Source organism: Nyctereutes procyonoides, unplaced genomic scaffold, assembly GCF_905146905.1.
Source record: "Nyctereutes procyonoides isolate TBG_1078 unplaced genomic scaffold, NYPRO_anot_genome, whole genome shotgun sequence".
Lineage (NCBI taxonomy): Eukaryota > Metazoa > Chordata > Mammalia > Carnivora > Canidae > Nyctereutes > Nyctereutes procyonoides.
The window spans coordinates 22479317-22495171 of NW_026575030.1; the positions used below are offsets into that span (position 1 = coordinate 22479317).

Sequence of the window (15855 nt, forward strand, 5' to 3'; positions counted from 1 at the left end):
AAGCATGGCGGGGGAAGGGCAGAGGGAACGAGAGAAGCAGGTTCCCCACTGAGCAGGGAGCCTGATGTGGGGCTCAATCCCAGCACCCTGGGATCATGACCTGAGCCGAAGGCAGATGCTTAATCAACTGAGCCACACAGGCGTCCCTTCACTTTCAACCTGCTTGGCATACCATCTTTCAGTACCTTCTTTGAGAGACTTCCAAGAGCTAGCAACCTGTGGCAAGTGATGGACTGATAAGAAGAACTTCTAAAATGAGGTAATCCATAGACATGGGATATGAAAAAGCAAGGAAAAGGAGATAGATCCTGAACCTGTAGAAAGTATTGGTTCAGTAACTGGGCCTCTTCTTTTCAGGTGAAAACTACAGAGGGTCCAGTTGGGGGCAGAGGATAAATGTCCCTCTCATCAGGCCTTTTATTGCAAAGAGAGAATGTGGAGCTCCACCTGGTTTTCCAAGACAGAGAGCAAACCAGTCCTCAGGAAAGGCTGTCGTTGGTACCCTCATGCCTCACCTCTGTGCCCTCCAACCCTGCTCCTAGGTAACAAAGAGCTGGTATATTAGAGCAAGGACGGCTTTCAGCCCTGCTCAGGGAGTAATTTCTGTGTTCCCAAGGTCTGTGAGGATTCTTCAACCTTACTAAGATCCTTCTTCTGCCAGGAACACTTGCAAGGACCCAGCTTACCCAGTGGAGCCATATGACTCCATTAGATATATTAGTTTTTATGTGATACACATTTATAGAAGTAATTTGTAGTGTGATTAAATCTTATGAATAAATTTCTAATAAGGCCAATTCTTTCTACTACAGAATTTTATTTTTGAATATTTTTGATTAAATTTATTACATTTTGATCAAAGGCCATCTCAATTTTTTTAAGTTACAAATTATGTTTTCAAGGGACATACCCCCAGTACTTCTGAATCCTTTCCATTAGGGTTGGGCTCTGTTTTTTCTGCCTTACCCAGAGCATGTGGTCCCCAACTAGGGCAAGAGATATGACTACATGTCTTAATCCTTAACTCTAGTTGAGCATAGATTATGATTGATACAGCTGATTGCCTGCATGGTAGCAATTTACCCTTTTCTTCCTTGCTTACAGAACCTAGATTTTGATTAGGAATCAGCATCCATGTGCCTTAGGAGAAGCAGAGATCCTCCCAGCCCTATAGGGTAAATGTTAATTATGTTATATCAATCATGAAAACTATATCTCCTTTCCAGTGACTTGTTTAGGAATTGGTGGTGAAATTATGTCCCTTGAGACATGAGAAAAAGTCTCCCAAGGGACTTCCGGGATAGATTTTCTTGCTCTCAAGCTCTTAAAAAGACCTATGTGAATACATGCATGGGAACCAGGCTTTTTCAGTTTTTGTCATTTCTCCATGTGATATGTGGCACTGTGGCAGTCATCTTGGGACTGGAAGGAATGGAAGAATGCAAAGAATTGGGGTCCTAGGATCTCCATTCTTTAATGGCAGGTTGGGAAATTAGAACTAACCCTTCCACTAAAGACAATGTGGGAGTATTTTTTTTTTTTCGATCTTCGTAAAAGCATTAAAGAGCTAAGAAAAGGGGATGCCTGGGTGGCTCAGCAGCTGAGTGTCTGCCTTCAGCCCCAGGGCATGATCTTGGAGTCCTGGGATCGAGTCCCACATCGGGCTCCCTGCATGGAGCCTGCTTCTTCCTCTGCCTGTGTCTCTGCCTCTCTCTGTGTGTCTCTCATGAATAAATAAAATCTTAAAAAAAAAGAGCCAAGAAAATAATAAAGAATTACTAGACCAAAGCCCAGGAGAAAGGAAGAATCCAAAGAGGTAGGTCCAAAACACAAAGCAGCTTTTGTCCTCAGAACTTTTACCAATCTGGGAGAATTTGTGGCAAAACTAGCTGTGCTTTTGACAGCTAGGATGGGCAAAGGGAGCAAAACTAGCTGTGCTTTTGACAGCTATGATGAGCAAAGGGAGAAAAATCAAAATTCTGGGCTTTCTCAAGGAAGGAACTCTAAGCTGGGCTTCCTCCTAGAGAAAAGGTCTTCACCCTTATGGTAAAGGTAACCAAGAAATAAACCACCTCTCATGGAAACTAAAAACACAGCCTCGTGTAATCTGAGTCCATGGATCCCCAAGCATTCAAGCATTGGATTAAGATGGAACTGGACTGGTATCTGTAGGTGTCTGGCAAAAGAGAAACGATCATTGTAGGAGAAAGTTGCCATTCTAGGCTTCAAATTATTATCATAAAATATTTTTCAAAAATAATGACCAAGCCACAACCAAAGACAGCACAAGGGAAAAAAACACTATGAGCAAGAACCATCAGAAACAGGAGACTACAGAAACAGACCCACAAAGACTCCAGATATTGGAATTATCCAACTAGAGAGTCTTTTATAAAGCAAGTATGCTTACGATTTCAGAAAAACAAAAGACAAACTTTAAAGGTTTTTTATTAAACTGAAAACTTGAAAAAAATGATTTGAAAAAGAATTAAATAGGGATCGTAGCCCTGAAAAAAAAAATGCTTGAAATTAAGAAATCAATGAACAAATCTAATTGCAGATTAGCTTTAGCTAGTTAGAGAATTAATAAACTGGAAGGTAATTCAGAGGAAACTAGGATGCACCAAGGTGAGATAAAATATGAAAAATACAGAATAAGAAATATAGGAGATACAGTGAGAAATTTCAACTTCAATCCATTTCAAAATTGATACAAATTCAAGAAATTTCAATTTCAATCAACTGGTCTCCCAAAAAAAGAAAAAAGAAAGAACAGAGATAATGGCTGAGAATTTTCCCAAAAGTGCTGAAATGCAACAATCTATAGATATAAGAACTCTAATGAACCCAAGCTGACTAAATGAGAGAGAACTTGGTGATATACTGAGCCTCTGATTTAACAGCTGACCTTTGAACTTCTTATTAAGAGAGCAGGAAAATAAGCAGGAAGAGAGGAGCCAGTGAATTACTTATTGTTTAAGCTATTTTGAATTTCAGTTCAGCTACCTGAAGCCAAAAGCTTCCTAAATGATATTCATAGTGATAATAAAGTATCCACCATTTATAATGGATAAATGTTGACTACATGCACTGCACACAGATTTCTGTTTTGTGTAATTCCTCACAAAGTCTTACAGGGTAGAACATATCAGTCAATACAAGCATGGTAGACTGGATACCAACTACCTCAAAATCTCAGTAGCTTAACAGAAAGATGACTATTTCTTGTTTGCACTACATGTTCAACATGGTTGAACAGAGGGCTATGCTCCCAGTCATTCAGGGTCCCAGGATGATGGAGACATTTCCCCAAAATAGTTTCTATAGTCGGTGAAACGGCAGGGAAATGAAGTAAACGTTATATAGGCTTTTAAAACTTCCATTTGAAAGTGAAACGCCTGACTGCTCACATTTCATTGGCCACAAATCACATGGCCAAAGATATAAGAAAGTACAATATTACTGTGTGCTCATAAGGTGGAAAACTAGAAATATTCGTGAATAGTTATGACTACCACAAATAGATATTACTCTAACTCTTCAAACGAGGAAGGTAAGGCTGCGAGAGGTATTTAATATTTGTTAGATAGATGACTTGACAATGCACTCATTAATAACATCTTTCTGAAGGTGATATTATGGACATGACTACTTGCCCTTTGGTGATGGGGTTAGTGAGAAGAGGATTAAAGCAGGGATCTCTAAGGAGCCAAACAGAGTGTCTAGCTGGGTCTCATCATGGTCTATCGTAGAATCACTATCCTCAGGGGCAGAGTATGGGACCAAGGCAGTTGGGGGTGAAGGGGAAATATTCTAGTCTTTCCCTTGTTCCTTATGCTAATGGGATCCTTCCAAATGTGGATGAGATTGGACTGCAATTGGCCAGAGAGAGAGTTTATACACATGCACTAAGGGTTCCCACTATCTTATATATTCCAGGTGTTCAAGATGTGGTTAAGAGGGGGGAAAAAATGAGCCCACGTAACCGTGCTGGCCATGCCAAGTTTCTTAACTTTGATCTCTGCAGATTCAGAAAGCTGGTCAAGGCATGGGAGATGAAAACTGAGAGAGCTCTTAACCCATCATATGTCCAAACACAGGAGAAGGGACCATCTTGTTCTCTTAGGTCCTCAAGACCTTCCTATGAGGTGGATTTTCCAGTCTGTAATGTGCAGAACATTCCCCACCTCCTCTCATTCCTGCTGATGACACACACATGCACCTTCCCCCTTCCAGTACCCCACATCTACCGGCAGGCCCCCTAGGCTCCCCGTGCTGCCTCTCCCAGCCCTGTCTAGCCTCCTGCAGACACAGCAGCATCTGTCTGAGATTCTCTCCCTGTGGCAGGGAAGGAGTCAATACCCAGGTTCTTATTTATTTATGTGTTGGTTTATTCCTTCCCAGTGATGAGGCAGTGGTTAAGGGGAAGAGGAGGGAGGAGGAACGGGGGGGGGGGGGGCGGGGAGGCCCAGAAAAGAAGCTGTGGTGGACTAGAGATTGGCAGAAGAAATGTCTCTATAATTTCAACTTCTTTCCAACCACACTGTCTCTAACTGAGCCTCCTGGGGTGAAAGGTCTGTGTATTACTGGGGATGAGAGTTTATAACCTTAATTATGCCTCGAAGCATTTGGCTGTGTTCATCCTGAAACTTCCAGCAGGAAAAAAAAAATGTGGTTTCCATTACAGTGTCACTGAGGGACTTGTACTGGGGTTGGGATCATTAAAATGAAAACACTGATGAGTAAGCCATGGCATTTTGTCTCCAAGACTTACGTCCTTCCTCCACCCCTAGTCCTGTACTTTATTTTGAGACAGGCTTAAAATAGTCTATAAAATATGGAGCTCATTATCCCATCTAACAGATTTCATTTGGCATGAATGTAGATTAAAAGCCCCATGCCAATTCTTCCTCTTAGCCTGGGTTTATAAGATACTCCTCTGCCTTTGCCCTGGGCTGGGTTCTTTAGAACTCAATTCTGCAACAGACCAGGGGAGCCAGGAGGTGCCACTTCCGACTCCACTCAGCTCGTTTTTTCATGATAATAACAAGGGAAGATGGAGAAAGAAATACAGCCTGTTTGGAGGGCTTCTGAGAAACTTCGCCTGGAGTCTTAAGAAGCTGGATCCAATCGAGACATCCCTCAAATCTGTGAATTCTCCAGCAGGCCCATTCTTCCACATACAACGACTGTATCAGGGAAGCCAAGCTTGTGAAAGGGGGGGTGGGATTGGGTTGAAATCACAGGGGACTACAATAGAAAGAGGCCTCAGCTAGGAGTTTCTGCATGCTGGCTTCTTGGGCAGGCCCAGCCATCACTAAATGCACGGCTCCAGGAACTGGAATCTTCTCCTTGGCCTCAGTTTCCCCATCTCTTAAATGAGAGGTCTCTTCCAACTCTGTCTCTTCTTTTGCTGAGGGTACAGTTATGGAGGTAAAGAGAAGGAGAAACAAAACCTCTTCTTACTCACCACTGATCTTGTTTGGCCCAATACCATCTCTTGAACAAGTAAATTCACTTTTTATCTGATAAAGCTCCAGTCTTCTCTGATTACACACCTTTCCTCTGAATCACCAGAGTGTGTTTGCTCTGCATTTTCTCTCACCCGGGATGCCCTTTTCCCTTGCTCTATCCAAATCCTTAAAAATCCAAATACTCACAAGGACAGTATGCTTAATAGGAAGTACGTGCTGACGGCTTGATTTATGTCTTTAATGCATTCTATGCACAGGTGTCATCTCATCTTCAAGAGTTTCCCACAGTGCCCAGCATAGGGTTTTGTGTAAGAGGAGGGAGGAGGGACTGATCTCTCGATTTCACTGGCAGGCTTATGGTTCTCCACTCATTTACTGTTCCCTCTGAGCCGTTCAATGGCACACTATACAGATGATTGGCCTCCCTGCCACCTCACCCCTGTACTTTCTCATTACAGTCCTCTCTGGGGGTTGTTGGGGGCTTGAACGAAGCAGGTGACGACCTATCCAAGGCCTTAAACCAGCCCACCTCGCCAGTCTGCCCGTGACATTGCCTGCTCTTCTGCTAAGAATATCAAGACCACCTGAACTGCATTCCCCCCCCCCTTTTTTTTTAAATTTCTTTCTACTTAAAAATAGCTCCCTAAGCACCTCCTTCCACCTTCCTTCCAACAGAGGAAGCATTCCCCTCCTCCGGTCTACCACTTCCATCTGTACTCTTCCTTCCACCCATTCCTACCCTCCTCCAGGTCATTGCTGCACTTCACAGCACTTATCACAGGCTCTTATTATAAATTCAACTGTTGCTGGACTTGTGTATTATCTGTCTCACTCACTAGAATGTAAACTTCATGAAGACTTCATGCCTTATTCATGCTGTATCCCCAGCAAATAGCACAGGGCCCGGAACACTGTCAGTGCTCAATGAATATTTATTGAATGGATTAATAAATCCATTTTTGTACATCATTTTCAAACTTCTTTCTGTCACTGGCCCCACCCCATCTTCAAATACATTCAGGCCTCCCTTCCTTAACAAAACCATCACGTGACCCTAACGTCCAACCAACCACTATTCTATTTTTACCTTGCATTTTCTGACATATTTCTCAAACAAACAATATGTGCTGGCTGCTGCTTCATCTTTACCATCTCCTCCCACTGCAATCTGGTTTCTCCTCACCAAGGCTGCTGAAACAAAGCTGTGAGTAGTCACCAAAGCCTTCTGTCACCAAACCCCTCACAGTTGCCCCACCTCCCTGCAGATAGGGATCCCGAACCATCCCTTCTCTACTCCCATGAATTTATTGTATCCTGGCTCTCCTCCTACCCTTAGGAATGCTAAGTCTGTCTCCCCACGTCCACACTTTCCAAGATCAGTCTATACTAATCACGTGTCCCCCTACACTGTCTTCCCTAGCGAATACCAATTTCACTATGACTTTTAGGCCCATAACTCAAAATCATGCATCAGCTACCCTAAGTTCTCTCTAAAAACATAGGCATACTTCAGCTGCATGAAGGAATTAGCATTAGGTTGTATCATGTTATACTTCTTCATGTTCCTAGCACCTGGTGCTGATACTGTATTCACAGCACCTATATTCTCTACTGCCTGGTATGTGGAAATTGTTCAATACATTTTTAAATTAAATGCTGCTTTTTGCCTTTAACCTGATATGCAAGCAAGAATCTTCACGAGATAGCCCCAACCTCTCTCTCCACACTTAACTCTTAGAGAGTCTCTGATTCTCAGCCTCATAACTAAGGACCACTGAAGCTTAACTCCGTTCTCTCCTTCTCCTCCTACCCACCGTTGTAGCATTCGTTGTTATTTGTTATTGTCCATTTCCCCCACTAGACTATAAAGTTTCATGAACACAAGAATACCATCTTCTTCAACATTGTATTCCCAGAGCCTTCAGAGGGCGTAGCATAGAGCAGACCCTCAGAAGATGCTTAGTTGAATGAGTGAACATTTCTTCTTTCATTCAGACTAATTCTTTCCCCGTCTTATGAATGTATAGCACTCCCTTAGCAATTCAACATGAAATAATACCTCGTGACACCATGTAGTTATATTATAGGTATATTATTTTGCAGGTATTTGCAAGCATTGTCCACATAGAACCATGTAACCTTACGGCTAGAAGGGATCCACCTTATAAGTAATTCATCATTTGATAGAAGAGCCAAAAGAGACTCACAGAGCTTACTACGAGATCTTGGTCTTTCAGGAGTTTGAATTGCAAGATGTCTGAGGGCAGGAAGCCTACATCCTACCCCCAAATGTTCCCTTTTATGCCTAGACCCTTAGTAGATATGATTACTACTGCCTATAATAACACCAACAATATTTGCTGTTTTGCCCATTTCTTTAAATAACAAGCTACTGCTATCTTCAAGGTGAAGGGCAAATTCAACACTTTCATTGAGAATCCAGTTAGCTTTTGGACCATCCGGCAACACAGCTGCCCCATTACCCCTTCACTCTCAGCAATCACTGAATATTCCACAAGAGAAGAAGCCATGCCACACCCAGAGAAGTGCTGCTTTACTGTTCTCATATCACAGTAATCTCTACCCCACTGGATGGAAACACCACACCTGGACCTCACAGAACAGCTATCAGTGTCCTTCCCTCAGGACTTGGCCTAGATATATCTTGTCTAGTGATCTCACACCACAGACAAGACATCTCAGTGATATACTCTTATACTTCTCTCTATGCTGACAGGGGAGGTGGACAGAAACCCCAGTTTAACATGTGTGCTGGAGAAAGAGAAAAGCGGGTGTCTCCCTACCTGTACCATAGCAGGTATAGAAAGACTGTTGTCATATACCATATTAGTATATCAATCCAGATGGGAGTCAGGGGTCCTGGATCTGGACTCTTCCCTTAGCAGCTCTGTGACTTTAAGCAAAGTACCTAACCTCTATAAGCTTGTTTCCTATCTGTGAAATGGGAACTAAAGCAATCTATCTCAGAGAAACATAATGAAGACCAATGGGATAAGAGATTAGAACTGTCAAATCACGATAGTTCTTTTTTTTCCTCCTTAACAATGCCATGATAATCAGGACTTTTCCTTGTCCTCTGGAGAGTTCAGATACTCTATTAACTAAAGTGATTTATTGGAAACAACCCTGAACTAGGTGTCTGGGTGAGAATACAAAGGGGTGGTGGCACAAGGATCTAAACTCAGAGAAGCTCCATTCTCTGTGGGGGAAAGGACCCCCTCCCCCACCACCAGAACTAAGCTCCTAAAAGCAGCAGAAATCTGGGAGGACAACATGTACCTGCCAAGCACTTCTTCAGGCCAGGGAAAGCCACACGTATTAACTCCTTCAGTGCTCACAACAACCACATGAGATGTGTCCTGTTACTATCCACAGAAGCATACTGTGCATCATGGAATAGTGGCCTGCACCCCAGTGTCCACCTGCCTCCGAACAGAACCAGACCAACCAGAGGAGCTTTTCCTGGAGGGCATTGGGGTTACAAGGTTTAGAAGGGGAAGGATGTGGATTAACTATAGGAAGGAGAGGCCTGGAGCATTTCTAGTGGAAGCACAGTAAAATACAGAGGTTTCTGGTATGAAGCAACAGAATTGTCGGGGATGGTGTTTCAAGTGGTGCTGTGTTCAAACTGTTTACTGGACAAGAGACTCGGTCCCTTTAGAAAAGTAGTCTTGTGCCAAAAGCCAATTAGATAACTATAGGAGATACCTGGGTGGCTCAGCGGTTTAGCGCCTGCCTTTGGCCCAGGGTGCGATCCTGGAGTCCCAGAGATCGAGTCCCACGTCGGGCTCCCTGCATGGAGCCTGCTTCTCCCTCCTCCTGTGTCTCTGCCTCTCTCTCTCTCTCTCTCTCTCTCTCTCTCTCTCTCTCTATGTCTATCATAATAAACAAATCTTTAAAAAAAAGGATAACTATAAGAGATACCTGTTTGCAACTTAAAAAGCTAAGTTAAAGTAACTTCTTTACACATTATGTGAATATTCAGCTCAAATAGGAAGGCAATTAAACCTAAACCCTTCTAATCAGAAAATCCCCAGTGCAGGAGAGCCATCCAACACTTTTCATACACATGCTGTGTGCTTTTCTCCTCTTCTTCCCACAGACCATAGGAGGGAAGGAATAAGTCATAAAGGTTGGCACGAAGAAGCCACACATCAAGCTGGGCACACATATGCAACAGTTAGCAAGAGCAAGATAAGCCAAACCAAAGTGGGTATCCCAGGGTCTATGGCAGTAGGGACGGGCCACAAGCAGATGGACTAAGAAGAGACAGCAAGTCGGAGCCGTCAGGGACCAGAGCCAGGCAGATTACTGAGCGGCAAGCAGACCACAGACAGGTCATCTGGCAGGGATGGGAAACCGAGGGCCAGGAAGAGGGCTATCGACATGGGAAGGATGAGACCAAAGATGAGGACAGCCTGAGAGCCACAGCCATGAGGGCCAGAGACCTCTTGACCCTGCACTGCACCAGCCGAGTCAATCCTTGGATTAGGCCATTTTGGAGATATAAAGGTTGAGACGAAACAGAACAGCTGCACAGGGAGAGGGGAACTTTGGTGAGAAAGAGAAGTAGATTCCTGGCTGAACTAGAGTCCAACAGTGAAGCCTTTGGGAAAGTAACTCTCCGCGCTGCCCATCTATCCACAAGGAGAAAGGGAATTTCTTTCTCAAATTCTAGCTGAAAATGGGCAGTGGCCAGCTGCTGGGAGCTATACTAAGAAGAAATGAAAGGTGCCTGACATCTACAATGACAAACTGTCATCCCAATCTCCAAAGCCCTGGGCCGCCAGAACAGAGAGCCAAAGCCCCAAAACGAGCTGGGGCCAGACAACATTCTGGACATAGGTAAAGTTTATTCTCAGAAATATGAACGAAAGTCAAGGTTTAGTTGAGGTAGTGATAGAAAATGGTTGCAGTTGAAGTTTCTAAAGTTGCATGAATTACGCCCAAAATATTACGTTCTTTTAAATTTTGCCCCTTAGCACATTCCTGTGTTTACTCCTGTGTTTATTATTCCCACATAGTGACTGATTTTCTCATTTATTTTGTTATTTTGCTGAAGAGTCATTTCTGCTTTTACTTTCTGGCATCCATATTACAGGACAGCAACGAGCCTGGTTCTAACTCAAGCCTACAGAGCCCTCAGAAAGGCCAACATTGGGAAAAAAAAAAAGCCAACATCCAGCCCCCTTTCCAGAGATTCTAACTTAATTGGCTGGGAGGTGGTGGTAGGAAGGGAGGAAGTAGACGCTGCATGTTCTGAGAGCTCCCGGGTGATTCCCATGTAAGAGCCAGTTGGTTTCTGGTCTAGAATCCAAAGCACTGTGTGGTAGCTACAGGAATATGGACAAAGCACGAAGACGAAATTAGCAGCCTAAAACCTATATTGGAAATTCAACCTATCCCTTAAGTTTTCCACACATCAGTCATTTATGTACTTCTGACACCATTTCACTGTATCCATATACCTCCTACAGTTATCTCCTCAATGGTATTTTAAATCAACTCCATTTTACTTAAATTTATGCTTAAAAGAAGCTAGTGGACTGAGGGTAACGGCAAGGTGATATAAAAGGCAGGGGCAAAAGAAGACAAGGTGGTGGCTCCTTAGAGGGAACAGCACTCAGGACAGGAGGTGGGGAGAAGCAGGAGACCCAGGATACGTGGCAAGGCGGGCGCAGGGATGGGGTAAAGAGACTGAGAAGCTTGGGGATGGGTTGCAGACCAGCAGAATGCCGGAGAATGGGGTTACAGACAGCAAGAGGCATGAGGCTGTGCCCTTAAAGGAGACCTAGGGAGGGGGAAGGACTGAGGAAGGGGGCAGGCGGGTGGGACTGGTGGTGCAGGCACCTGGGGCAGAGTGTGAGGCGCAGCAGGACTGATGGAAGTGATGGGCTATCTGAGAGATCAGTGGGGCTAAGGAGGTGTGGGAGGAGTCGGGGCGGGAGCCGGGGGACAGGATAGCAGAGGGAGACTCTGGGCAGGACAGATTCGACTGTCTGCTGGACAGTGCCAGGTGGCGACTAGCAAGAGACCCTCCAACAACATCTGTAAATCACCTAAGATCATCTCACGGACAACCAGTGGCCGACATCCTGCACAGTGGGCAACACCGCCCCATGCCCTATGAAGAAGGAGCCACCCGTCTTTTCCCTCTTCCCCTTTCGTTCCAAAATGATTACATGTAAACAAATGTGAACCCCCCCTCCTCGCAGGTCGGGTCCCCAAGGATACGGCAAAGCTCAACAACCACAAAAAATCGATGTTGCTTCCCTTTTCTTCTGTACTACTCATGTTTCTTATTCGTATGAGCTCCTTTCTTTGCATGGACGGTCCCTACCACGGGAGCCATGTCCTCAGTCACTGTCTGTCAGCACAGAACACAATCAGCAGCAGGGACAAAGGCCCAGTAAGAAACACCGCAAAAACAGCAGAGGCTCTTAACAAATAACTCGTCAAAATGATTGTGTCTGAGTAAGCTGGTAGTTCGTTGCCGTGTAAATCCTTACACATAGCTAACTATGGCCCTAAAAAACAATCCCTTTTATTTTTTTAAGATCCTTGCCCTTAACTGAACAATGATGGGGGAGACAAAAGGTTTGTCTGCAATCACCAAGCACGCACCATCACTTCTCAGTAAAGTTTATTTCCGCTCCGTGATGTGTTCTGTTTCCTCCCTTTTCCTAGATGTGTCAAATCACAGATTCACTTATCCCTCAGTCGCAGCCAAGAGAATGACTCAGGCGACGCACACAGCCTGTCGATTATTTCAATTTCCTGGGCTATAAACTCATCATTTTCCACTTCTTCTCATTTCTCTTCTTTCCCTGCTTTCTAGAGGCCATGAGGCATGACAACGATGAGGGTGAAACGACATGAAATCCTAAAACAGATGAAGGGAGCTAAATTCTGATACACTAAAGAGAGATCTAAGAGAACTTTGTTCACTGCCCAGAAAGACGGGGTCATCATTCATCTATCCATCCATTCAGCAAATATTTATCGAGCGCCTCCCATGAGTTAGCTCAGTCTAACATGCCACTTGAAAGCATGCCACTGTCTATACCATGTTAGCTAACATTAGCTTCTAGAGGGGAGTTCTATATCCAGAAATTCTGCTTGAATAGAGATGTGGGTGTGCACCCATGTACATGTGTAATACTAGGATAACCACTAACCAGAAATGAGCAAACCCCCGAAAGCCCAGAAATAAGATAGCCTACACAGTCAGGAGGTGCCAGTCTAAAGCCCCATAATAAAGAAACTGCTAGAGACACCGTTTAATGAAAGACAATAAACTCTTGCAGCCATACATAATGGCAAGACTTCCATGAAAGAACACACGATGCTGGCAACCCACTTTTACTATCCAGGGACACAGGTTAATCCGTTAATTTATTAACCTGACATTTCTCAGAATGCTTGACACTTTTACATGCACTAACACAACACATTTCCCCCAAATTCTATAATATAGGTATCGGTATTAATATTCCCATTTTTTTCAAATGAACAAACGGAGGTCCCATTCATTATTAATAATTAATAAACCATTTATTCAAGGGCACTTAGAAAATAATGGAGCCAGAACTGGAATCTAAGCTTGCAGTTTGTGGATTCAAGCATTTTCTAAAAAGTAAAAATAAATTATTATTACTATTATTACAGTTTATACACTAACATCTAATTTCTTCTTAACGTTAGCATATGTTCGTTTGAATTTTGTTTGAATTCACAGAAGTATAAATTGTCTCTAAGCTTCTAATAATTCTTAATCAGACTCTTCTTAGCTCCTGGTTATTACATCCCACCTGTTCCTTTCTCAGGATGTTTGCAAGAGGGAGAGAATTAACCCTTCTGGTAATACAAGTTGACACTGAAGGGTCACTTCCTTCATGCCAAACACTGGGATAAAGTACTTCACTTGTAGTTTCTCCTTTAACCCCTGCAGGAGCCCACTGAGGCAGTGCTACTAGAAGTCATTCTGGCAGCATCTTTTTTTTTTTTTACAATGAAGGAAAGGAGCACAGAGTTTAAGTGACTTGCTGGAGCTCAGGCAGGTAAGGGGGATGCACACCTGCGACCTCCTCCCCCATACCCCAGGCTGAGATCTCTGCCTGTGAGTTCAGGCTCCCTTAACATGCATTTCACCTCCTGTCAGGCTCCCACTGGCCTGCTTCTCAGCGCCAGCGAGAGACTGCTCTTTGCATGTGCTGGTTTGGTTTCCTCCATCTTCGGTTCCTCCCCATAGGAGCCCTGGTTCACCTGCTCCATGCAGCGTCCACTCCCCACCCCCCAGCCCTGACACCCCTCCCCCACACACACACCTAAGGATGTTCCCAGTGGAGAGCACTGCGCCTTGGCATGTAGAGCAGGGCTTCCCCAGGACCATCTTTTCCATCAGGGGTTTATCTCATTCTTGCCAAAACCTCTTAAAGGAGCCAAAGCTTTTAAAAATAGCACTCAACATGTTTAAAAATCAATCACCCACCCGAGTTAGCAGTGGCTTCTCCTTAATACGGAATATGTGGATTTGCAGTGCGCTAGCAGGAGACTCAAATCACATTAATATGTGAAGGTAAGATGTATTAGGGTCAGATTAACCAGAGAATAAAACTGACTTCCCCTTCTCTTTGCACGAGCTGCAAATTCTGAACCAGTTCTACTACAGATCCCCCACGAAGAGAGCCGAGAGCCGTCCTCATCCTCCGTAGAGGTGCTATCTAGCTCCACGACGCTAAGGGGTGTGGAAAGAGGGAATGAGCACTTGCAAAGCACCTCCTGTGCACCAGATCCTGTGTTCTGCAGGTATCAGTTAAATAATAATTCCACAACAACCCTAGCAAATTAGGTCTTACCAAGCCCATATTACAGATGGGGAAACAAGCTCAGGAAAGTCCCAGAAATGAGCCTAGGGTCACAGAGCGCGGAGGGGCCGAGCCGCCACCCGCGCCTACATCTGCCTGCCCCCAGCCCCTTGCTGCAGGGACCCTGCTCTTCGCCACGCTGCTTCCCGGAGTGTTCTGTGGAAAGCTCTGCAACACAGGGCTTAACTCCTCTCTGACTACAGCGCAGAGCTTCATTAAAAGGGGGGGAAAACAGCAAGAAACCAGATCCTGATGTACAGATGCTCCCCGAGTGGCCCTGCGCTCCCAATTCCCAGCTGGGTCGCAAATGTCCCAAGAAAAACAGCCCTTCTCTACTTGCCACGGGCTGGCTGCCTGCTTGCTCCAGTCCCCGTTCCTCCTCCTCCCGCCCCCCGCCCCCCGAGTCCCCCGTGCGGGTGTTCCTGCCTCGGCGTGTCCGTCCCTTGCACGCGCGCACACACTCACTCAGGAATACCTCGATCCAGCAGCCGGAGCAAGCGGAGATACCAGAGATACCACTGGTCCCAGAAGCGGTCCGTCATCCCACCCTGAACTCATCCTTCAGGGCCGGTGCCTCAGCAGAGCCTCATCCCAGCACCTCCGAGTCGAGGGGGCCGGACTCCTTGGCGCTGGCGGGCGGCAGCCTGCGCTGAGCACACGCCTGCCTGCGGAGCCAGCCACGTCCTCCCACACAGAGCTGCCGAGCCGTTTCGCAGCAACAAAGGAGCAAGAGCAGAGCACCGCCGCCTCGTGCAGGCCCAGCCGCAGGGGCCCGGGGGAGGTCGGAGGCGCGAGCCCCAGCCCACACCGTCAGCGCCAGGAGGCCAGGGGGCAGGGGGTCTTGCAAGTGAAAAGCCGCTCACTGGCCGTGTCTTGACCTGCACCCCGGAATGTCCCACCATCCCGGCCCCACTCACAGGACTGGGGAGGGAGGGGACCACAGACACTCCCGCCCCAGAATATGAGGCCCACACGAGCACAACAAAGGCCACAATCCCTTCCACCCTCTGTCCGTTCACGAACCCTCTGTTAGAAAGTGGAGATAGCACGGGCTCTGGACTCAACAGTCATGGGTTCAAATCCTGCCAGCGCTTAATGGTTGCCCGGCCTCCGCCACATTTCTTCAACTCCCTAAGCCCCAGCTTCGTCCTTGTGACCCGGAGAGAAGAGCATTTGCCCTGCAGAGCTATCGTGACGTTCCCAGGAAAGGAAGGATGTGCCATTTCTGGCAGAGCACTGAGCGGAGAGCCTAAGTGTCTGTCCCCCCGCCGCCCCTTACCTGCCACCCCCGCTCCTTCTCACCCATCTCCGTCCCCCACGTGCCCTTACATCTCATGGTTTCCCGTCTCCCTGCCCTTGCTCCTGCTCTTCCTGCCAACAGCATGGCTTCCTCTGACTTTCCCAATGTCTACGCCAATTCTACAAATCAGGCTGCCGTCCCCGGTCTTCCCCTTTGTATCCATCTCACTTTCTCCTTATAGAAGACTCTGCTC

The 15855-nt window shown here is 45.7% G+C and overlaps 1 protein-coding gene across 15 annotated transcripts in view; it reads right to left on the minus strand.

Moving 5' to 3' along the window:
• Positions 1 to 15855, minus strand: part of KALRN (kalirin RhoGEF kinase) — a 656901-nt gene that overhangs the window by 576580 nt on the left and 64466 nt on the right. For 5 of the 15 annotated variants that reach the window (XM_055315792.1, XM_055315794.1, XM_055315796.1 and 2 more), the window contains exon 1: positions 14838 to 14940. The exons of the other annotated variants lie outside the window; for them this stretch is intronic. In XM_055315792.1, the coding sequence (XP_055171767.1) occupies positions 14838 to 14904 (67 nt within the window). In that variant the 5' untranslated portion in view covers positions 14905 to 14940. Of the gene's footprint in view, positions 1 to 14837; positions 14941 to 15855 lie in introns of those variants that run through there. 15 annotated transcript variants of the gene reach the window in all.